Here is a 23,054-nt window from a genome sequence, read left to right as displayed (position 1 = left end):
TCTTGCTATCAGTTCCTGAATCCCTACTTTCCCCGGGCATTAGCACTGTCACACACAGGTCAGCAGCGGTTCTTCCAGGATGTATGCAAATGCCAGTCAGCGCGATAAGCCCGGATCCCGCAATGTGCACTCATCATTCTGTAGTAGTCCTTTGTCACCCTTCCTCTTTCTAAACAAAATATTCAAAGTAAGGGGTGCGGTCTCATGATTTATGTTTAAAAATAAATTGAAGTCGCTGTATACACTCTGGAAAATTGGGGGACCACTGTCCCAGCTGACTACCTACTTCTGTGGTGGTCCACCAAACACTTTCAAGTACAATTGATAGGGCTTCTGTTACTCACATTCCAGCTCCAACATCACCTTAATCGACGCTGGAGTGTTTCCACAGTTTGGGGTTTCTTCCCTGACCACCGCAGATGGTCAATTACATTCATTATGGATTCGACAAGCCACGTTACTAAAGATGTCAATTCCATTCACAACTCCTGAGAATCGCCCGAAGCAAAAGCCACAAGAAGAACTGAATTAGACTGCTCAAAGAATCCTGGGTTTAGAGGTGGAACTGGAGCAGAATTAAACAAGCCAAGCGGCTTAGGGACTGTGGGAACAGCTAAAGCCTATTTGGGAGGCCGGGGAGACCCGGGAGAGCTGCCCCTCCAAGTGAGAGACAGCGGGCCAGATCCGCGCTGCCACGGTTTATCGCTGGGCGGGGGCGTCGCAAACTTTCTTTGCCGGCACCCAGGACCCATCGAGGAAGGTTCTTCTGCAGGTGAGTGGCCCGCGGGCACCGGACAGACGCCAGGGGCTGCAGAGCCAGACAGCCGGGCTCGCCGCGCCGGGCGGGGGCCCGCAGAGCCGGAGTGGCACCTGGCTCGGCCCGGCCGCCGATTGGACGGCGCGGCGCGACCCCGCTGTATCGCGAGACGAGATTGGCAGCGCGGGGCGGCCCGTGCCCCCGCGCTGGCTTTGTACGGCGAGCCGCCCGCCGGTCCTTTAACAATGGGCGGCGCGAGCGGCCCGGTGCTGGGCCCGAGCTGAGGCGGGGGCTTGGCGGGCCGACCGTCCGCGGCATGAGCGCTGCCGGCGCCCCGCGCACCGCGGCCGGGCTGGGGCTGTGAGGGCCGCGGTTCCGGGTAAGAGCCTTGCGCGGGCCGGGCCGGCTTGGCCGGGGAGGGCGGCGAGCACCGCGAGGGGAGGCGAGGCGCGGAGCACGGCCGGCCGGCCTTTTGTTCGCCGCTCGGAGGGGGGACGCGCCGCGGCCAGCGTACCTCCGACCCCCGGGGCGGTAGAGCGCGCCCGGCTGTCCGCGCGGACCTGGCCTAGCGCTGCTCACCCTCCGTTCCGGCGGCGTCCGGACGGTGTCAGGGCTCCCGGCGCGGGCCGCCGAGTTCGAACCCGGGACTCGATGAGCCGAAGCCCGGCCGTCCCGCCCCGAGGTACCCAAGCTTGCACCTTCCTGCAGCTCCTCCAGCTGGCGATTGCAGACTTAAGCCCGCGCCTCTCGACTGGGTAGATCGGGCCTCGCTGGCGTTGGAGGATGGCTTGGGGTCGGGTCAGGTGAAGATGAGCAGCCGAGCGCGGTGACCCGAGGTCACAGCCCTGGTGACGGGGGGCGCGGAGGGTCGTGGAGGGGAAGTTGCTGGCGGTGACCGCGTCTGGGGCGTGTCTTCCAGACTGAAGTTGAGGCGTCTGGCGGGGCGCGTCGCCGGCTTCCATGGAGCTGGAGGGGCAGTGGTGGCGAGGACAGCTGGCTGCGGATATTCACCAGGCGCTTCGGTACAAGGTAACCCCGAGGCCCGACCTTCCTTCCCATCGCGGCTCTTGTGCTTCCTGGAGAGGCCAGTTAGGTTTTTTTTGCGCTCCACTTTCCAGGGCAGAGAAGGCGAGTCTGCTTATTTGTCAAGGTTAATTAACTTCTTCCTTCCTTGGGCTGCATCAGAAGAACCTGAAAATGTGGAGAGGAGTGGGGCGTGGTAGTTGGGAGAAGGAAGGTGGAAAGCGATGTTCCAATGTTCCAATGTTGCCAGGTGGATCATGGATTTGATCTTGGGGTGTGTGTGTGTGTGTGTGTGTGTGTGTGTGTGTGTGTGTGTAATGCTGAATTTGTATCGAATGAACAGCCGTTCTTGCTTCTACTTGATGCTGCGTGCAGCTGTTGTAAGCCACAGTTAATACATAACTCAGTTCCCAAACTTGCTGTGAGACTTCAGACTACTTAATTCTCAGTTTCTCCATTTCCTCGTCTTTAAGAGGAGAAATAAATAAGCTGGAGCGTTTCTTATGGGCTGATTGTGAAATCTGATGTCCGTGCTGTACGCAGACTTAGAATAGTGCCCAGCTTATAGTAAGAGCTGTGTGTTAACTCACTGTTACTTGGTTTGAGGCTGTTTGAAAAGCCTTAGGGTGGAAGGAAGGAACTGCTCTTTGGTACTATCATGTGCAGAAAGTAGATGCGGGATACTTAATAAACACTGAAAAAAATACACTCTTTTTGGACCAAAGTCTATGTATTGTTGCTTCTTTTTTTTTTTTTTTTTTGGTTTTTCGAGACAGGGTTTCTCTGTGTAGCTTTGCGCCTTTCCTGGAACTCACTTGGTAGCCCAGGCTGGCCTCGAACTCACAGAGATCCGCCTGGCTCTGCCTCCCGAGTGCTGGGATTAAAGGCATGCGCCACCACCGCCCGGCTTGTATTGTTGCTTCTTAAGTAACGATTTTACTTTGAGTGTCCTAAGTCGGATTTATGGGATAGCCCTGCTTCTCTGACATCCAAAGGAGAGCTCTGGAAAGATCTCTAATTTAACTCAGTTTCACCTTGACCCTAAAAGAACCACCTTAAGTGTAGAAGAAAACTAAGAATCAAAACAGCTGACTCTTCAATGAGACACTCATGTAGCTTGAGGCTTAAGGGTTCCAGGATAATAGATTTGTATCTTGTGTATCTGACCATATTAAGTACCTTGGGACCTTGAGTTCTGGCTTCGTTTGTTAAATGTGCACCCTTTTCTCTAAAGCTTGAAATTTCTAAATGTTCTTTACTAATCCTGACATTCAGTCTCTTCCCCTGAATACACCCCAGACCCGTATGATACTGCTCTACATAAATGTTCCAACTATGGAATGATTCTTAGGAATGTGAGGGGGAGAAGTTGTCCCAATTCACTTTTGATTTTGGGGTGAGATAAATGGATTTTCTAAGTGTCAGTCTTTTTCTCTCTCTAGTAGCAAACTAGTTAGTTGGTATAAATGGTACTTTTTTTTTGGTGGATGGGAAAGTTTAAAGACTTTTTTTCCATGGTGATCCTCATGATTTTTAGTTCTAATATTTTATGTGTAGGTAGTTTTAATCCTGAGTAATTGTCTGAATTAGTTTTGCAGGTCATCTTAGAAGTAGAATTTTCCTTTTTTTAATTAGGATTTGTTGCATGCTTTTGTGCAGTCTCTGAAGGGGCCATGGAGCAAGACAGATCTGTAGTCAGGTGGATGTGAAGGCTTTCTTCTGAAGCCTGTCTCAGGCCACCTGTTGCAGACTACTCAGGGTTGCCTTTATGTTGTCTTTAAGCTCAGTGTAGACTGTAGTCCTGATTTCAGGTAATGGTAACATAAAGGATGTGCATTAATTAATAGGGCTTGAACTTTACAACTGGAGAGATCTCTATTTGTAGTGCACTGGAGTCAAGAAGTTAAACTTTTCTCATTAAAAATGCTAATGTCAGCTGTCAGTGATGTCGTCATTTGTTTATGCAACATGTTCAGTACGTAGTATGTGCAAGGTGTTAGAGCGGTGGCTTAGTGCCACGGGTCCTTGCCTGCATGAACTCCAGCAATCTGCTTTAGAAGTCAAGGGCATCTGAATGTAGCTCTTCCCTGGGGCAGTTGACATTCATTTGCTGTGAAAGATGGTCCATGTTTAGACCTCCAGTTTTTAAAGAAATAGTTGATGTGACCAGCATTGTGTTTACTGGGGAAGAGTGAAATAAGTGAACGCCAACTGTACCACTTTTGTAAATGGAGTTTCCCACTCACAAAGACTTCCCAGGCACCTGTCCCTTAGGTGCTTGTCTTCTGTCATTCTGCTCCAGGACTGTAACTCTGTGGAAGGAAGCTGAGGAGCTGTAAAGGCAAACGGAAACAATTGTATTCTTGGGAGAAACACTTCCTGTAGGTCTTTATTTCCATCCTGGCTAGAGAGTTAACCCAGTCTGGGTAGGGGATGGCATTTGAAGTGGTTCGCTGGTGAGGACTTAGACTTACGATGACTTCCCTGTGCTTTTTTCCTTTGGATTCCTGAGAAGCCAGTCAGAAGAAGAGTGTGCCATTCTAAGGGACTGAGAAAAGCCAGCAGAAGAAACTTGTGGCTGAGGAAAGTGTAGGCTCTTTTCTGTGCCTGCGTACCTGTTCAGGGAGAGCCGGCTCGGACAGTCACCGGTCAGCACTTGTACTTTCCCACTGAAAAAGACAAATGAAGTTCATTAGATATATTATTTAAAACCTCTGGGGCTGGTGAGGTAGCTCAACAGGTTATGTGAGATATTATGGGATAGTTCAGCGAGTACTTGTGATTGAGGTTTATCCCTAGAGTGTACGTAAAGGTAGAAGGAGAGAACCAACTCGACAAAGCTGTGCTCTCCATATGTACAGCATGGCATGTGTGCCTACCCACAAATACCAGGTGCTCACACACTAATAACAGTGAATACAAATAAAATCTCATATTGATGGCCCTGGGGTGTTTTTACTAATGTTGGTAAAATTAACATAGTTAAAAATAAAGTCCACCAATATTTTCCAGGTGTGATTCCTAGTCTTTTAATGTAATATTCAGGCCTCAGTTTTTCTATAACTCCTTATCCCATGGGCCAAGCGAGGTCTTCTTTGGTGTTCTCAATGCCCTGTGGTGTCAACAGTGTATTGTAATGATCTCTGCATTTTAATTCACCTGCTAGAAAGAGACTTGAGACAATTTCCACTGTTTATACCTGGGGCTAATCATAAGTTTTCATCTTGCTAAACTAAAACTCTGTACTCTTTCCAGTTCGTCTGTCACCTGACCCTGATAACCACATTTCTACTCTGCCTCTGTGACTTTGACCAAATACTTGGTGTAAATGGAATCATATTAATATAAGAAGTGTCCATTTATGTGACTAGCATATTGTCTTTAAGGTTCATCCATGCAGTGTATGTCGCAATTCCCTTTTTAAAGCTGAAGTGTGTGTGTGTGTGTGTGTGTGTGTGTGTGTGTGTGTGTGTGTGTGCATCCATCCCATAAGCATTTGGGTTGTTTCCACATTTTGCTCATTGTGGGTAATTATGTACATGGGTGTACAAATACCTACCTTTCTACTTTCAGATATTTGGGATGTATAATAAAAGTGGAAATGTAGAATCATGGGATGATTCTATATTTAAGTTTTGAAAACTGTCACACTGTTACCTGCAGCAGTTGCATCATTTTGTGTTACCATTAGTAATGGGTAAGGATTCTAGTTCCTCCATAGCCTTGTCTATGCTTGTTATTTTCTCTTTGGGGCATTTTTGGGGGCGGGGTTGTTTTGATAATAGCAATCTAGATGGGTATGAAGTGGTAGCTTGTGGTTTTGGTTTGCATTTTCTTAATGATTAATGATGTTGAGCATCTCTGCTTGTTGGTTACTTTATGGTTTTTCTCTGTGTTACTTTGTACTTTTGTATGTATGGTACATGTACGATTGGATATCTTTCTCTATCACTCTTCCATCATATTCCCCTGAGAAAGAATCTCCCACGAAGATGGAACTTGTTTTGGCTAGATTGGCTAGCCACCAAGCTCTGGGAGTCGGCCTGCCTCTGCCTTTCCCATGCTGGAGTTAGAGGCATATGCAGCCGTACCCAGCTTTGTGTGTAAGTGCTGGGGATTTCACAGAAAGCTCTCCTACCCTTTCAGCCATCTCTCGAGCCCCTGTTTGTCTGTTTGCTCAGGGAAAATGTCTGTTTATTTTCCCACTTTAAATTTGAGTTGTTTTATTGCTTTTGAGTTGTAGGAATTCTTTATGTAATTTGGGAAGGATTGGGGATGTAGCTAAGTAACAGTGTGTCTTGAGGAAGCTTAAAAAGTAATTTGCTACTAACCTCTTATCGGATGTATGATTTTAAACGTTCTCTCCATTCTGTGGGCCGCCTTTTTCACTCTGATGGTATCCTTCAAGATACAATTTACTTAGGAGGTCCAGTGTGCTTCCCCCTTTTTTGTTTTTGTTTTATTTCTGTGTGCTTTGGTGTTTGTGTTTCTTTTGTTGTTATTAGCTGTCAGGTTTATTCTTGGTGATACACTCATCTTACAAAATAAATTTGAAAGCTTTCCATATTGATTCACAGTTGGACTCCACCCCCACCCCGTGTGTGTGTGTGTGTGTGTGTGTGTGTGTGTGTGTGTGTGTGTGTGTGTGTGGTGTTACATGTTGCTGAGACCTGAGCCCAGGGCATAGCACATGATAAGAATATACTCTACAACTAAGCTACATTCCCAACCCCAGAATCTCTTAATAGAGAGTTTAAAAACAAATTGTATAATATTGTCCTGAGAGTGAATACTGATTGATGATTTTAAAAAAATGTTATGTAGCCGGGCGGTGGTGGCGCACGCCTTTAATCCCAGCACTCGGGAGGCAGAGCCAGGCGGATCTCTGTGAGTTCGAGGCCAGCCTGGGCTACCAAGTGAGTTCCAGGAGAGGCGCAAAGCTACACAGAGAAACCCTGTCTCGAAAAACCAAAAAAAAAAAAAAAAAAAAAAAAAAATGTTATGTATATGAAAGGTGGCAAAGTAAAGATCCTAACTGATAGAAGGGAAGTAAGGTTAAAAGATACTGATGGGTAAGTCCTGGTCTCTGTATGAAGTATTGCCTGCACAGTTCCAGGAGTATACTCACTGGTCTGCACCTTGGAGGAAGGGTTTGGAGTGTGGTTGGCTTTGCGTTTTGTTTTTCTTAAAGCCGTATACCCTCTTCCCACTCAACTTTATTTCTACATTCCTTTCAAGCAAATGGTGTCTTTAAACTCTTCCAACACAGTATGTTAGAAAAACAATGTTAAGTCTGCATTACGAGGATATTTCTATAGATTAAATATTCTTCCTCTTCATTTAGGAGCTGAAGTTGCCTTCTTACAAGGGCCAGTCCCCTCAGCTGAGTCTCAGGCGATATTTTGCTGATTTGATTGCCATCGTGAGCAATCGCTTCACTCTCTGCCCTTCCGCCCGACATCTTGCTGTCTATTTGCTGGACCTGTTCATGGATCGTTATGACATCTCTATTCAGCAGCTGCATTTAGTTGCACTTTCCTGTCTGCTTCTAGCAAGTGAGTATGAATCTGATTTACATGACTCAAATCTATATTGTTTATATGATAAAACTAGAGGGAACTCAGTGAATTATTTTCAAATCCCAGTCATTTCAGTTTATTGCTTTTAGGAAGTATATACTGTGGTTGTTAGTTAGGTATTAAAAAGTAATTCTGACATTTTTTTAAAAATCATATGCCCAAGCCCTACATCCTGAAGATTTGATACAAATACAAATTCTAAGCACCACAGATCTACTGGTTAATCTTCATTGTCAACACGATTTTGAATCACCTAGGAGATACACCTCTACACATATTTGTGTGGGAGTTTCCAGAGAAGTTTAACTGAGGAAAGACTTAACCTCAAATGCAGATAGCACCATCTCATAAGTTGGGGCCTGGCCTAAATAAAGAGAGGAAAAGGAGAAAGCCAGCTGACCCCTTACGTTCCCTTGTCTCTGCTTCCCAGTCAGCACTACAGATCGAGCTACTGCTGCCACTGTGTCTTCCCCACCATGATAGACTCCCTTTCTCTGAACTGTAAGCCAAAGTAAATTCTCTCCTTTAGCTTACTTCTGTTCAGATATTTGAGTACAGCAATGACAGAAGTAATTAATATACTGTGCCAGAATCTGAATAATAGGGACTAGGTATTTTTATTTTTTTTTACACTTTAAAAATTCCAAAGGTAATGTTGATGTACCATTTTGATTGAAAACCACTGTTTTTGGTCAGTGATTGACAACCAGAAGCAACTTAGGAAACACTACAGTATCTAGTGTGTAGATGTTTTGGATGCTGCTAAACACTCTGTAATTCAAAGAACAAGTCCTTGGAACAAAGATTCTCTGGCTCAAAACATCAGTGTAGCTGGAATTGAGAAACTCTGTCGTAAAGGTGCTGCACACTTTGTCTTGGCTACATGGTGTAGGTTTAATCAATTGGGTTTTCTGCAACTGATAGGAAGTGACTTCAGTATGTCATCTGATAGACTTACTTATTACCCATACAGAATGTGCTGCTAGGCCTCACCTTGTTGTGTGCTAGTGTCTACACTGAAGAGAGAGGGCGTATAAAAGAATTAAAATTGAATTTTTCTTCATTCAACAATGTAAAAAGATCACATTTGATATGAAGTTGAATTGGTAATTGTTTTTGGTATTGTTTTTATATTATCCATATCATTATTAGCCTTACTTCAAAGTAATATATGGTTGTTATCGTCAACCTTGACCTCTGATCTCACTGAAGGTTGGCATCCAATGTGGCTACTATGATAAGAACATTCCTCTTAGGCTGTGAAGCTAGTAATCTTTCAAAAACACCTTTTTGCTTAGACAACTAATAAATCTATACAACTCAGTGCATTATTAGGTGGTATCATTTCCAGATCGGAGCCTCTTAGATTTTATTTTCATACTCCAAGACTTCTACTTGAATGACTTTAAATTATTTCAGATCCTTTGTGAAACCAGATGAATGTAAATAAAACACAACCATAGTGATGGCTTCCATTGCCTGTGGGTTAGGGTGAGATCTGAACAGTGAAGCATTGGAACTCTTACAGGTCAGCTGTTGGTCTAGTCATATCATATGCCTCCTGAGCCAAATTCTTAGCAGAGTGCTGTAGACTTCCTGAGTATCTTTATTTCCCCTTTAAAATCTAGACACATAGTCCCCCCTCCCCACCCTGAAGCCAGAGTAGTACTTACACATTTATAATTAACTTTAATTAAAGTTTATGTTCATAGGAAATCACGTATAAAATGCTCATTTGTTTCATCACTGGCTATGAAGCCCTTTAGAGTTTGTCTACATAAGATTGGAAAAACCCGTACTTGACAGGTCAGATATATAAAAATCTATAAGAAACATGTTGGTTTGTTTTTAATCCCATAGAATATTAGGTTACAGAATTAGCTCATACTAGAGACATACTCTGGCCATCAGACAGAAAAGCAATGCTATTTTAAATTTTAAGATCATTCATGAAAAATAGTTTTATAGCCAACAATGCCTGTTACTGTCAACTCAACTATTGCCAAGTCCCAGCTTGCTCTCTGTGGTTCTTAGAGTGTTCTGAACCAAATAGGAAGCTAAGCTTGAGGGATTGTAAATAATGAATGATATTAGTGTAGTTTCATAAAATAATTTATATTGTGACTAAAGTTTGCTTACTAGTAACTTACCAAACTAATTAGGGTTACTTGTATTACACTGCACTACTAAAGTCCACTTCGAGATCTGGTTGGTTACTGAGAATTTTAAGCCAGATATGGTAGACCCTACATTCAGGCAACATGGCAAGACCCTGTCTGCAGGAAAAAAGTTTTTGATCACCATATAGTGTTTGTCATCATGATGCCAAGTTCCTATACTTTCCTATTTCCCTAACAGAGGAAGGGGACTTGATTCCTGTAGTGTCTTAGGATGATTGAAATGGAGTTTTCAGTTCTTGTTTTTAATTACATACTGTGATGTGTGGTTTCGATCCTTTTATTCTATGGAAGATTATTTGGTGTAATTACTGTGGCAATGTGTAATTTTTAAAGCTTATTTTCTAGTAACAAGGTGTAGCGTTCATATTTGCTATAGTTCAGATAGGAATTGCTTATCGCTGTCTTAGTTACTTCTCTACTACCATGACAAAGCACCACGACTCAAGTAACTTATAAAGTCATCTAATGGGGCTCACCATTCCAGAGGGTGGTAGAGGCCATGCCCGTCATGACAGGGAACATGGGAATAGGCAGGCAGGCATGGTGCTGGAGCGATAGCTGAGAATTTAACATGTTGAGACAACAACCACGAGGCAGAGAGAGAACCAGCTGGAATGGTGGGGGCTTCTGAAATCTCAAAGCCTACCTCTTGTGGCACACGTCCTCCAACAAGGCCACAGGTCCACCAACTGGGGACCAAGCATTCAAATATGTGATCCTGTGGGAGCATTATCATTCAAAGCACCACAATCACTTACTACTGCAAGAACCAGATACCTCTTCCCTTTGTTCTGCTATCACCTTTGACCCCCTGTTCCTGAGAGAGACTTGCTTTTACATTCTTCCTTTTCCAAGGTAGAGTGGGTATGTCTAGTGTATGCATCAAGGCCTCACTCAGCCCTCCTGAGTAAGTGATAGGTAAGAGTTGGAGCAATTGTCCTCCACTAGGTCAGAATTGAAGACACAGGAACTTAGCAACAGTCGGTTCTCCTCTCAATCTCTAATACTTCGTCAAAAAAGCTTAGGATGCTTATAAACTGATAGTCTGTTTTCATTGGATGATTCATGTTACAAATTTGTGGTATCTAGTATTTATTGTATTCTTTTTTTTTTTTCTTTTCTCTCTCTTTTGGTTGATGTGTTTGTTTGTTTTAGACAGGGTTTCTCTGTGTAGCCCTGGCTGTCCTGGAACTGGCTCAGTAGACCAGGCTGTCCTTGAACTCAGAGGTTCACCAGCCTTTACCTCCCAAATACTGGTATTAAAGGCATGCACTACCACTGCCTGGTGGAGTCTACTTTTATGTAATAATTGGATGCTATGTAATTTGGCCAAAGACAGATCACAGTTTGTGTGTTCTTAGAGCTAATGTTTATCTACCTACCTGGGTAGCTGCACTACTGGAAATGGGAAGGAAGGACCTGCACATTATCTAATTTGTAGTATTTAGGAGTCAGAGTGTCGTGATTTTTTTTTTTTTTTTTTTTAGGTTTGAATCCCTAACAGTACAAATTTCAATAACCCTTGGGTCCCAGGTTAATTCTCTATAAAATGAAAATAAAGACACTTGACTTGGTTTAACATTATACTGGCCAATTCCCCTAGTATGCTGTTCTGGAATCTCTAGCCTGGCTTCTTACTCCTAAAGAGTCTGATTTTTCTAAAGTAGATTTGTTTGTCCAGGAAAATAACTTCTTATATTTCACCTGTTTTCCCTGGCTTGCTTCAGCTTGTTTGAGCAGCCTTGAGTTTATAGGCAGTTTGGAAGCAGCCTTGGAGATGAGGCTTCTGATATACACTCCTGATCTTGGACTCAAGGTGAAGACTCTTACTCACGGGCTCTTAGTGCTACTGTTAGTGCTAATAATTTGTAAGAAATTTTTTTTTCTCTTGGCTCATGAATATTGACTTAAGTTTTTTTACTTTATTTTTTTTATTTGGTGAAAAATTAAATCTCACAGTTGGTTTGATTTACATCTTAATTTTTAATGAGTTTAGCCTCCCCATCCCCATAGGTTGCCTCTTCCTGTTCTTTCTCTATTTCTCTATTAAATTAATGGTCTTAGTAATTTGTGAGGATTCTTTTATACAATATAGATGACTTTTCTATTTGGTAAGAAAGAATAAAATGTTGGCTGAATTCCAGATGGCATCATCTGCCCTACTCACTATATCATCTTCTCTGCCACAAAGTTACCATTTGCTGTTGAAAATGTGTGGTTTCCATGGCTGATCTGTACATTTCCTGTAAAGGAAAGACAGACCTGGTATTTTGTTTCTGGCCTCTAATTCTTTATTTTCTGGGAAGCTGATATGAATTTCCTTTATCCTCATTTCCTGTTTTGGTCCTTTATCAATATAATCATATGGCTTCTGGTATTTCCTTTCAAGTGAAAAAAAACCCTGATCTTTGTGATCTGTGTGTATGAACAAGTAGATTTCAATTGTACATAGCAGTTAACACAATAATGATAGATGTGAATGCATGTAACTCACTGATGTTTTCACAGTTTTTGAAATTCCTCCACGTAGTTGAGTCTGTACCACTATCTATAACAAAAAGGTTCCCAAAAACATAAGACTGAATTAGAATCTCAAATGTGGTTATTGATGCAGCATGTTGTTTATTTATTTTTTAGACAGGGTCTTACTATGTAGCTTGCTGGACTAAAACGTCCTGTGTAGACCAGACTGGCCTTAAATGTACAGAGATCCACCTGCTCTGCTTCCAGGTGCTGGAATTAAAGGCCTGTGTCACCATGCCTTACATGCAATTTATTTTATTTTTACTTTATTTTATTTATTTATTTATTTTTGGTTTTTCGAGACAGGGTTTCTCCGTGTAGTTTTGGTGCCTGTCCTGTATCTCACTCTGTAGACCAGGCTGGCCTCGAACTCACAGAGATCCCACCTGGCTCTGCCTCCCGAGTGCTGGGATTAAAGGTGTGTGCCACCACTGCCCGGCTTATTTTGTTTTTAAATGATTTATTTTTATTTTATATGCATTGGTCTTTTGCCTGCATGTATGTCTGTATGGGGGTGTTGGATTCCTTGAAACCGGAGTTGCAGACAGTTGTGAGCCGTCATGTGGTTGCAGGAAATTGAGCCTGGGTCCTCTGGAAGAGCCAGTGCTCTTAATGGACGAGCTATCTCTCAAGCCCCATTCAGTTTATTTTTTTTTAAGATTTATTAATTTATTATATACACAGTGTTCTGCTATGCAATTTATTTTTAACTTTGAAAATCAGCACATAAACTCCTTGACATTTGTTTAATAGCTAAATATTTACAAATACAGATACAGAAGTCTGTCATTCTGATAGCTGACCCCATATAGTCTGGCATGATGTTTTGGTTTAGAACTGCAGATCTGAGAATATAAAAGTCTTATTTTGGCTCCTGTTTTTGGTATCACTCAACTTACTTGACCCTGGGTGAACTGGCTGATGTTATGTAACATCCTGATTTCTTGAGCTGTGAAATTGACCATAAACAGTTTTATTTTTTGATGATGAAAGTTTCAAGGGGAGAATATGAAACACCCTTGATCCTTGAATTACAGTGAATTATGGTATATTAATTTCTTCAAAGGAATTTAAAGCATGATATAAATAAACTCATTAATTTTTATAACATTCCTTTGAAGTGTGCAGCTAGTACTACTGCTCCACAAATGGTGAGGTACTTGAAAGCCTTGATGATTTCATCTGGAGGGGCTGGACAACTGCTTGCCTCGTTTTCCTTCTGCAGAACTTCATGTTAGTACTGTGAGAACAGTGACTTCCTTTCCTCTTCAGTGGTGATGCTGATCGCTGTCGTGAAGACCCGTGGTGTTGTAAAATGCCATTCTTACATGACTAGAATTAGAAAAAGCTATCTCGATTCTTAAAGTCCAAATAACATAAGCTTTGCTCCTCTCTACAGTAATGTTTAGAGTGGTTTTGAGCTGGGGACAGGGTATGTCTGTAATTCCAGATACTCAGGAGCCTGAGCCAGGAGGATGTCAGGTCTTAGACCAGTCTGGACACCTTAAAACAGTGTTTGAAATTAAAATTGTATAGCGGTTGCCTAACCTGTAGAAAGCTTGCACAAGACCCAGTACCTCAACAAGTGGTTTGCTTTTAAAGAAGTTCACAGTCTCTAGAGCAGGAGTAACCACTAAGTTTTTCTCAAGATAGGAGCTTAGAGTCTCCTGGCATCAAGGACAAAACCTCCTACCCCAGTTCTGTTCCCTAAGTGAACTCCTAGGTAGGAGCCGAGCTTTTTCCAGCCCCAAGATGAGCCAGTGTGAGCAAAGCCCCACCCACTGGCTACCCAACTGGTCAGCTGACTGGCCCTGGCCTTTGCCGTCTGTGGTAGCAGCTCTAACCAGTGTTACAAATCAGCCCTTCAAGAAGAGAACCTTCACCAGGAAACGTTGGTGTCCCTGCTTTGGTGGTCTCTCTTACCTTTCCCTATAAGTTGTTTATAAATGGGTAGAATAAAATTACAAGGTTTCCAAGGAAAGCAAGTGATACTGAAATCGTTATCCAGTTTTAAAACAATTTTTATATATAACAAGGTGTGCTTTTGAAAAATAACTTTCTAACAATAGTTTTGAACAAGAACTAATGTAAAATCCCTTGTGAGAAATCTGTAATTTCAACTTTTAAACTTCATTGTAAAATAGAACACAGTACTGAAAGGTAGGCTGCCTTAGACCTGATCTCAGTTCTTCTGTGGACTGCCATGTCCCAGAGACAGGCCTGCGTTATACAAGTACCTAAATGCATGCTTTATGTGTAGTAATGCTTGTTTGGAAATTTAAATGTAAGTTGGTTCATAATCTGTAGAAACAGTTTTTTTAGGTGGAAAGACAATCTTGTTCCTCAGTGAATAGTTGCAACATTAGATGAGTATTTTCTCAGAAGTTGATGCTTCCAGTAATGAACTTCTATCGTGTCACCTTTACTCCTGTTCTGCCTTGAGTGAGGAGATTTAAGAGAAGATAAGAATCGTCCCTCTTCCCCACCACCCCTTTTGCTTTAAAGCATTCTTATTGGAGGGAAGGGAAACATGTACTTGTACTTGGGTGTGCATACTGTGTGGAGATGAGAGGACAACTTTGTGAAGTGTGATCTCTGCTTCCACCCTTGTGGGTTCTGGGGATTGCACTCAGGTTTCCAGACTTGCACAGCAAACACCTTCACCTGCTGGGCTGGGTTCTCACTGTACGACCTGTGTATAGCCTCACACTTACTGTCCTGCCTGAGCCTCCCAAATAATCACAGGCACATGTTGTCATGCTGCAGGCTCCACCAGACCTAGCCCCCTTCCCTTTTTTGAAAAATAAACTTACAGAAGAGAAGAGATAGAGGTAGGTTTGTTCCTTGTGTATTTGTTTTTGAAATAGCAGTGCCTGTATTAAAGTAATTTACTTAGTTTTTCTTCCAAATTTCCTTTCTCTCTGCTCTTGAGATTATGCTAAAAATTTGCCCAGATTAAATACTTCATGCTGACTAGTTTTCAGAAAAAGCTAAGAACTGCTTCGGGGTGTAACTCATTTGTGGAGCACTTAACCAGATAAAGTTTTGATGTTAAATTCTTTTTTTGGTTTTTCGAGACAGGCTTTCTCTGTGTAGCTTTGTGACTGTCCTGGAACTCAATCTGTAGACCAGGCTGGCCTCGAACTCAGAGATCCGCCTTCCTCTGCCTCCGGCATGCTGGGATTAAAGGCGTGCGCCACCACCGCCCAGGTGATGTTAAATTCTTGATGCTCTAAAATAATTTTCTTTAACCAACTACCACCTGCCCACAAAAAGAACACTTTCTGGGGGAAAAAAAAATCCAGTAGGTAGTTACTGCCTCATCAACATATATGACTATTTCCATTATGCCGCAGTATACTATTCAAATCTATGCACATTGTTTTCAGAGAATGGTTAAAGGTCAAGGGTGGGGAAGTACTGGGAAAGACAACATGCAAACATGGAAGAGAAGAGCCTTCTGATGTAGCTAAAAAGGAGACAGTGCTAGCAAGACAGCAGGTCCCATATAACTGGTAAGGCCTCCAGATATCACTGTTCTAACATTTTCTCCACCCCTTCCACTTCTTTACAAGGTAAATTTGAAGAAAAAGAAGACAGTGTGCCTAAGCTGGAGCAGCTCAACAGCCTGGGCTGTATGACTAATATGAACCTAGTGCTAACAAAGCAGAATTTGCTGCATATGGAACTGTTACTATTAGAGACCTTTCAGTGGAACCTCTGCCTTCCTACAGCTGCCCATTTCATTGAGTATTACCTCTCTGAAGCAGTGCATGAGACAGATCTTCATGATGGCTGGCCAATGATTTGCTTGGAAAAGACTAAACTCTACATGGCCAAATACGCAGATTACTTCCTGGAAGTATCTCTGCAAGGTGAGTTGCTGAGAAGACCCTCATGTGACTGCACTGGTGACACATGTCTTCTGTTGCTTAAGTTCACTTTTGGTGTCTCCACAGATTATGCCTTTCTAAATTATGCACCTTCTTTAGTAGCTGCTGCATGTGTGGCTTCTTCGAGGATTATCCTTCGTCTTTCTCCAACATGGCCTACAAGACTGCATCGTCTTACTGCTTACTCCTGGGATTTCTTAGTGCAGTGTATTGAACGACTGTTGGTGTAAGCCTGTTTGCTTTTGCATTTATAATTTCTAGGTAACATTTTCCTTTGTGTATAGTATACCCTAAAAACTACTTCCCAAAGGCTCAAGGCTCTGTCAGTTGCTCGCTGCTGTGAACAAATAGTGTTTGCAGCAAAGGAGCATCCTTTGCCTGTGAGCCAGGTAAGAGTTGACTGTTGTTGGTATGACCCTAAGTAGCTGACTGGGAAGGGAGCTGTTCTTGTATATGTGCAGGCCCACAGTGCTGAGATCAGTCCAGGCAGATCTCACCCCAACCCATCTCCATACTACTGAATTTTAAGGGTCACTAGGATATGACCTCAAATTCCAAGTTGTAAAGAACTCAAAGCTTCCAGCAGTGTTTATACTGAGATAAATCACTTGAGAAAGACACAAGGAAAGTATCACTGCTGTTAGAATGAGGAGACAGTCGTGGCAGTTTGTGAAATAAGCTATGGTGGAGGTGGGAGTGGGACGTTGCAGCGTTCTTGCTAGGTAATGCTTTTGTTTCCTGTCTCCTGTCCCAGTGCTCATGATAATGATGTGAAAGAAGCGAACAAACAGAGAGGACAGTCAGCTCCTCAGTCAGCACAGCTGGGTGTGTTCCAAACAGCTCAGCCCTCACGGCCAGTTCACTTCCAGCAGCCTCAGTATCTTCATCAGACCTCGATGCAGTATCGGCATCCTGTGTCAGAACAACCAAGCCGCCAGCAGATTGTGTCTACTACACACACCTCATCTTACACCCTTCAGACTTGTCCTGCGAGCTTCCAAACTAGTGTTCAGAGCCTTGGCCACATGCAGACTGGTGTTGGGATGTCCCTGGCAATACCAGTGGAAGTTAAACCCTGTCTCAGTGTTTCTTACAACCGGAGTTACCAGATAAATGAACATTTCCCATGTATTACTCCATGCTTTGAGAGGTGATGACATACATATCATAGGTCTTAACCGACCAGACTGTTCTGAGAGGGATAGCTCTGGGGCAAGCTCTTTGTACTCCTCTTCAAAAGGAAAGGAAAACAAATAGTATCAGCATGCAGCAGGCACCAGCACCATGAGACTGAGTACCCCTTCAGTACCTTGAATACCTACGAGGACTTGGCAGATACTAATGTGTGTCAACCCCTGTGACTGAAATGGTCCAGCCCTTGGCCAGTGGTCCAAATATTTCAAAATGCTCAGTACAGCTGAAAATTTGCCATTCTGAGATTTGAGCCATGGTAGGCTTTGGGTCTTATGCCGGCACATACATCAAAGACTTAACTGTTTGTCTGTGGACTTGCCAAACCACCTTTTATGAAGGAAAGTTAACAGTATTAATTTTTGAAGAATTGTTTTAATCTTTCAGCTCAGAGTCTTTTGGCCTGCTGGTGGGTTTCTAAGTTCAAACTCACCAGTTGCCAAGTATACTAATCTGTGCAGTTAAAAAAACACAGATGATTTTATATAACTTCCTATCATAAATAATATACATGTCTGGATTTATATACTAAAATTAGGGGCTAAACAGATACATACCTTGAAATCATGATCATAATTTTTATTTTACTCCTCTAGTTCTCCCCGCTAAGTGATTAGCCCCTACTCTTCAGGATTAAGCATATTTAACTCAGGGAACTTGTAGTACTTGGAAACACTTAGCTGTAACCAGCATGCCTTGGGAGTGTGAGGGCGTGAACCACCTGTGTAGCATAGGCTACAGTGCTCCTGCTGGGGTGAGACTCTAACGTAGCACAGGGTGAAGGAAGTGGGGCCTGTGCTGCTCATGCATGGACAGGTTGTGCGTCACCCAGTGCAATCAGTGGTTTATATTCACATTTGTTGTCACTCTTTAAAACAATTTTCAGGAGAAGACATACTGAATAGTATCAATACTAGAGTAGAGTCTGGTAGGATTATTCTGGAATTGAGGGTGGCCAGGGTAGTACTCAGGTTGGGCTAATGCAGCACTTTGTTATGGGGAGGGTAGTTCTCTAAGCAACCTTGGAATCCAGCAAGTAAAGCTAAGCAAGCAGGGGTACTGATTATAAACTCTCAGTAGCCATTTTCATTAGATGGGCTGTGCAAATGCCCTGGGACAGTTCATTATATTGGTAGTGAGTGAAAACAGCAATAATAGTCATTATAGCAAGGGCAACCTGGCCATAAAATATTGGGGGCAGGGGAAACAGATAAACTTAAAAAGTAAAAAATAACTGATAAACTGTGTACATTGTGCTCTTATCCGTGGAAGAAGAAAGACTTGGTGGAGGGAAACTTTGTGTTTTAAAATTAGTAAGGTGTATCTATGTTTTTATAAGATAGCACTTGAATAGAAGGGAAACTGTGGCAGATGTGAGACTACCACAGTGTGTTGATGAGAACTCACTATAAAGATGTGGGTATGCAGCAGGAGTCGTAGTATTCAGCCAATGGCCTTTTTTGGGAAGGGGAGAGCTCCACAGCATGATGGGTTGATAGAGGTGGCTTTCCAGTGGGTAAGTGCAGGTGGGTAGCTTCTGCCAACAGGAATTCTTAGAGAAATGGCCCTTCCTTAAAAGGAGGCTAACTTTCATATTTCGAATGCAGAACACATAGTGTGGACTTACTGGTCTGGTGATGAAAACCACTCAGGTAAGATCTCATGGCAGTTTTCAAGCATGAAAACTGTCCTATCGCTTTTCCTCTTTAAAAAGGCTGCTAATTGGATTTTAGAATTCTTACCTTAAGAAAACTTGAATTATTAGGAGAAAGTAGGTTCAAAAGATGACAACGTATCTTTCAAATTCACAGACAGAGCCCAGCAGTGTGGAGTCCAGTTTTCAGTATTGTAACTACCTCAAGTAATGCTATGAATGTAAGCTATTGGGATAGAAATCCTAACTTGAAACAACAGCCAGTGCCTGTGGTAATTTAATGTCTTGTCAAATGCTTTTATTGATTAGTTCTGTGTCATTCTTGTTGTCGAAGAATATTTGCCTTTTTAAAAAGCTTATTAACACTTTTTCCAGTTTATATTTAAAAAGCTAAAGAACACTGGATTAATCCTTTTGGGGGGGTAGAGTCAAATAATTGATGAATATTGCTGCATACCCAGGTGGGGGAGGCTGGAGAATCATGACTTTTTTAAAAAACATTAGAATTCATTATAAATGTAACTCAACAACAGTTAGCTTGGGGGTTGGGGAGACTGTTGGGTTTTGTTTTGTTTAATTTATTAATTAGTCTTAAGAAGTTTTTTTGTTTTGTTTTGAGATTACTGGACCATCATTAAATGTGTACTGTGAAAAGATTAATGATGTGTAAAAAGGACTTAACCAGAGTCCCTTAAATAAACACTATCAAGTACAAACTGCAAACCAAAATATCTGTGCTATGACTAACTACACACAGTGAGTATGGTGCTAAGTCTACACAGCAGGATTAGATGAGTGCTGTGCACTTGATGTGAAAATAAACGTAGTTTTCACTAAAATGGTCTTGCCGCTCTTGTTTTCTTTTTTTTTTTTTTGGTTTTTCGAGACAGGGTTTCTCTGTGTAGCTTTGCGCCTTTCCTGGGACTCACTTGGTAGCCCAGGCTGGCCTCGAACTCACAGAGATCCGCCTGGCTCTGCCTCCCGAGTGCTGGGATTAAAGGCGTGCGCCACCACCGCCCGGCGCCGCTCTTGTTTTCAATACAGGCTTGTCAGTTGTAACCTCATTGAGCCATGCTGTCATGTGTGTCCGACTTGCAGTCACAAATGCATTCACTAAGAGGCTCCGCCCGGATAGAGAACGTTGCCACAGTGGCAGGAAACATGTCTCCCTTTGTGTATTATATCCAGATCTGTGAAGCCCATTAGAGTATACCAGACAACTTTGAGCTTTGCCTTTTAAGTGTAAAATGAGTTGTATGTTAGCAAACACTTTTTTTACTGAAAATACTTTTTTATAAAATACGTTTTGATCAGTTCCCCTCCCATCTAACTCCATGCCTCTTTCAATCTTTAGAAAACAAACAGGAAAAAAAAATAGAGAATAGAACAAAACAGGAAGAAAGCAAGCACATAACATGAAGAGACATGTACACACACAGCCCATGAAAACACAAAATTAGAAACCAAAATACATAAGCAAAAGGCCAGTAAGGGGGGAAATGCCCATATAAAGCATTATGAGACAGAAATATTCCCAAGGTACCACTGAGTTCATTTTGAGTTAGCCATCTGTACAGGGCATGGGGCCTGCCCTTGAGTGTGGCTTCTACATTCAGTGAGACTCCATTGGAGAAAAATTTCCCTTTGGGAGCTGTTGTTATTGGAGAGCATGCCCACTTCCCCCTCTCAGTTTGGGGACCCTATCCATCTTGGATCTGTGTAGGTCCTGTGCATACTGCTACCTACTCTGAGTTCATACCTTCATTGGTCCTGTGGTGTCTGGAAGACCTTGTTTCCTTGGTGTCTTCCATCCCCACTGGTTCTTAGACTCTTTCCACCTCCTCTTCTGCAAAGTTCCTTGAGCCCTGAGGGGAGAGGTTTCATGGAGATATCCCATTGAGGACTGAGCATTTCAAGGTCTCTCACTCTGCACATTGTCTGGCAGTTAGTCTCTCTATTTGTTCCCATCTACTGTAGGAGGAAGCTTCTCTGATGATAGCTGAGCAAGTGCTGACCTGTGGGTAGAACAGTATGCCACTAGGACTCGTTTTGTTGATAATATTTCTTTAGCAGAACAATAGTATTTGGTTTTCCCCTAGATCCATGGCCTATCTAGTCCCACATTCTCAGCCACCTGAGCAGTATCCATCGGACGTGGGTTCCATCTGGAATGGGCCTTAAGTCTAATCATATGTAACTGTGAGTTCTAGTATCTTAAAAGCTGGTGCTTCAGGAAGCCTGAAGTCTGAGCTCTTGAGAAAAATCGGGACAAAATGTTGAGTGACATGAGAGAGTGTCGGCAATGAGTAAGCCTGTGTTCACCTCGGTATAAATACCACTTGTTACTTAATTCAACTGAAGCCTTAGCAGGTTTTGATGCAGCGTTAGCACCTGCTCTCTGAAGAGTTAGTATGTGCTGTGCTTTAGGACTGAGTTAGGAAGCAGGAAAAGGGGCAACAAGTGTTCTAAACGGGGGGCTAAGCTTTACACTGTGACTCTAACCCAGGAAGCAAGTTACTAAACAGCTGCTTCTGAAGCAGTTGGTGAAAACCCCACCCGCCACCCACAAGCAGCTTCCATCTACCTCCATAAATATGGCTGGTACGCTAGAAGCAATTCGATGGAGAATCTGGAACTCTGTTTAATCATTGGGTGGGTTAAAATCCTTGTTTCCCTTTTTAAAAGTAACAAGTATAGTCAGTCGGTAGCATAAAGACTGAAGTCACGCCCTCTGGGAAGAGTATGTACTGCTGCCCCCACCCCTCACCCCTGGCCCTTCCCCACTATCACTCTAATTTTGTCCTCAAGACACTGTCAGATACTCACTGCCACCCTAAATTAGAGGAGTTCTTAACCAGGAGTCCAGGACCTCTGGCTTGGTATGCAGTTTAGAGAAGACATCCTCTGTCCCTAAAGTTTTATCAAGTCAGGAAATCTGGTTTAAAGGTGTGCAGCACCATTTTGTGCATTCTGTCGACCTGCTAACCATCCTTTAGTAGGATATGTTCCTTTTCCTTTTTAATAACCTTTCCTTTTATAACAGGTTGAGATTTACAGGATTCCCATGTATCCCACACCCCGTTTCCCCTCTTACCCATCTTTACATTGTATGTTACATTTGTCACAATGAACCAAATGGCACATTAATGGAAGTCTGTACTTAAGTCAGATTTTTACGTTACATGTTCACATGTTCACATGCATCTATCTGTGAAGGCCAGAGGATTATGTCAGGTGTCGTCTTCAGTTGTTCTATAACATTTTTTTTTAAAATTTGAGATGATCTCTAACTAAACCTATATAGCTCATTGGCTAAACCAGCCAGCTAGCAGCTCCAAGAATTCTGTCCCTACCCCACAGTGCTGGGAATATAGGCTTGCATTGTTGTGTCCAGCTGCCTGCCCGCATTCTTTCTTTCCTTCCTTCCTTCCTTCCTTCCTTCCTTCCTTCCTTTTCTTTTTATAAATTTGTATGTGGTGAGTGGGGCACGTGTGTGCATGCATGTGTAGACCAGAAGTTGATGTCAGCTGCCTTCCTCAACACTGTATACTTTACTGAAGCAAAATTTCTATATGAACATATGCTCTCCAATTCAGTTAGCTAACCACCTTGAACTAGGGATCCTGTATGCCTTCTGAGTGCTGGGACTATAGGCAGGCTTCCATAAGTGTTTTTTTAAGTGATTGCTGGGGATCCAGACTCTGGTCCTTACGCTCACACAACAAGCACTTTATCCACTGAGCCATCTTTGCAGCCCCACCTTTATTGATTCATTTATTGATTGATTGATTGATTAGCGTTTGTGCTGAGGGACTGAACTCAGGTCTGCATGCTTGCCCAGCAAACATTTTACTAATTGAGCCATTTTCCCAGCCCCCAACTAAGATTTTCTTAGTTTTTCCCTCTTGTGATTCAGATCACAAATGTCTCCCAAAGGCCCTGTTAAAGTCTTGCTTCCCTGCTGCTGATGGACCCCCTTATGAGATGGGGCCTATGGAAGGAAGTTAGGTCATTGGCAGCGTGCCCTTGAAGGGGTTGTTGGGGCCCCTGGGCTTTTCCTCTCTCTCTTTGCTTCCCAGCTGCAACAGAACGATGAAAAGTTGCAGTCCCTAGTATCTATCTCTCTTCCAGTTTCCTACCCAGCATACCACACTTAGGTTTTCTTTTAGACAATTCTGGATTGCAACAAAATCTCAGTGATGATTTGACAGCTTGGAGTGAGTGGTATTCCTTGGCCAGGTATTTGAGTAAGAT

The 23,054-nt window shown here is 42.8% G+C and overlaps 1 protein-coding gene across 3 annotated transcripts; it reads left to right on the top strand.

The window, feature by feature from the left end:
• The first annotated feature begins 1,008 nt into the window (after positions 1-1,008).
• Positions 1,009-19,633, top strand: Ccnj (cyclin J). Of its 3 annotated transcripts, none has more exons than XM_052762244.1 (6): positions 1,009-1,136; positions 1,677-1,786; positions 7,125-7,335; positions 15,638-15,937; positions 16,058-16,181; positions 16,710-19,633. In XM_052762244.1, the coding sequence occupies exons 2-6, from the start codon at positions 1,718-1,720 to the stop codon at positions 17,107-17,109; spliced, it is 1,104 nt and encodes a 367-aa protein (XP_052618204.1). In that variant the 5' UTR covers positions 1,009-1,136; positions 1,677-1,717; the 3' UTR covers positions 17,110-19,633. The 3 variants fall into 3 exon arrangements, with proteins under 3 accessions (XP_052618204.1, XP_052618203.1, XP_052618202.1); XM_052762243.1 differs by having other exon boundaries at positions 16,055-16,181; XM_052762242.1 differs by having other exon boundaries at positions 1,010-1,136; positions 16,022-16,181.
• Positions 19,634-23,054: the final 3,421 nt, after the last annotated feature.

The sequence above is a fragment of the Peromyscus californicus genome, unplaced genomic scaffold (assembly GCF_007827085.1).
Source record: "Peromyscus californicus insignis strain IS unplaced genomic scaffold, ASM782708v3 Scaffold_4__1_contigs__length_199733344, whole genome shotgun sequence".
NCBI lineage: Eukaryota > Metazoa > Chordata > Mammalia > Rodentia > Cricetidae > Peromyscus > Peromyscus californicus.
This window is presented reverse-complemented; position numbering and strand designations above follow the sequence as displayed.

Excerpts from the sequence above, each read along its gene's own strand:
- Ccnj (XM_052762242.1), top strand. The coding sequence starts at position 1,718 with ATGGAGCTGGAGGGGCAGTGGTGGCGAGGACAGCTGGCTGCGGATATT. Across the intron at positions 7,336-15,637 it reads TTCCTGTCTGCTTCTAGCAA|GTAAATTTGAAGAAAAAGAA; the intron begins GTGAGTATGAAT and ends CTTCTTTACAAG. Across the intron at positions 16,182-16,709 it reads TGTATTGAACGACTGTTGGT|TGCTCATGATAATGATGTGA; the intron begins GTAAGCCTGTTT and ends CTCCTGTCCCAG.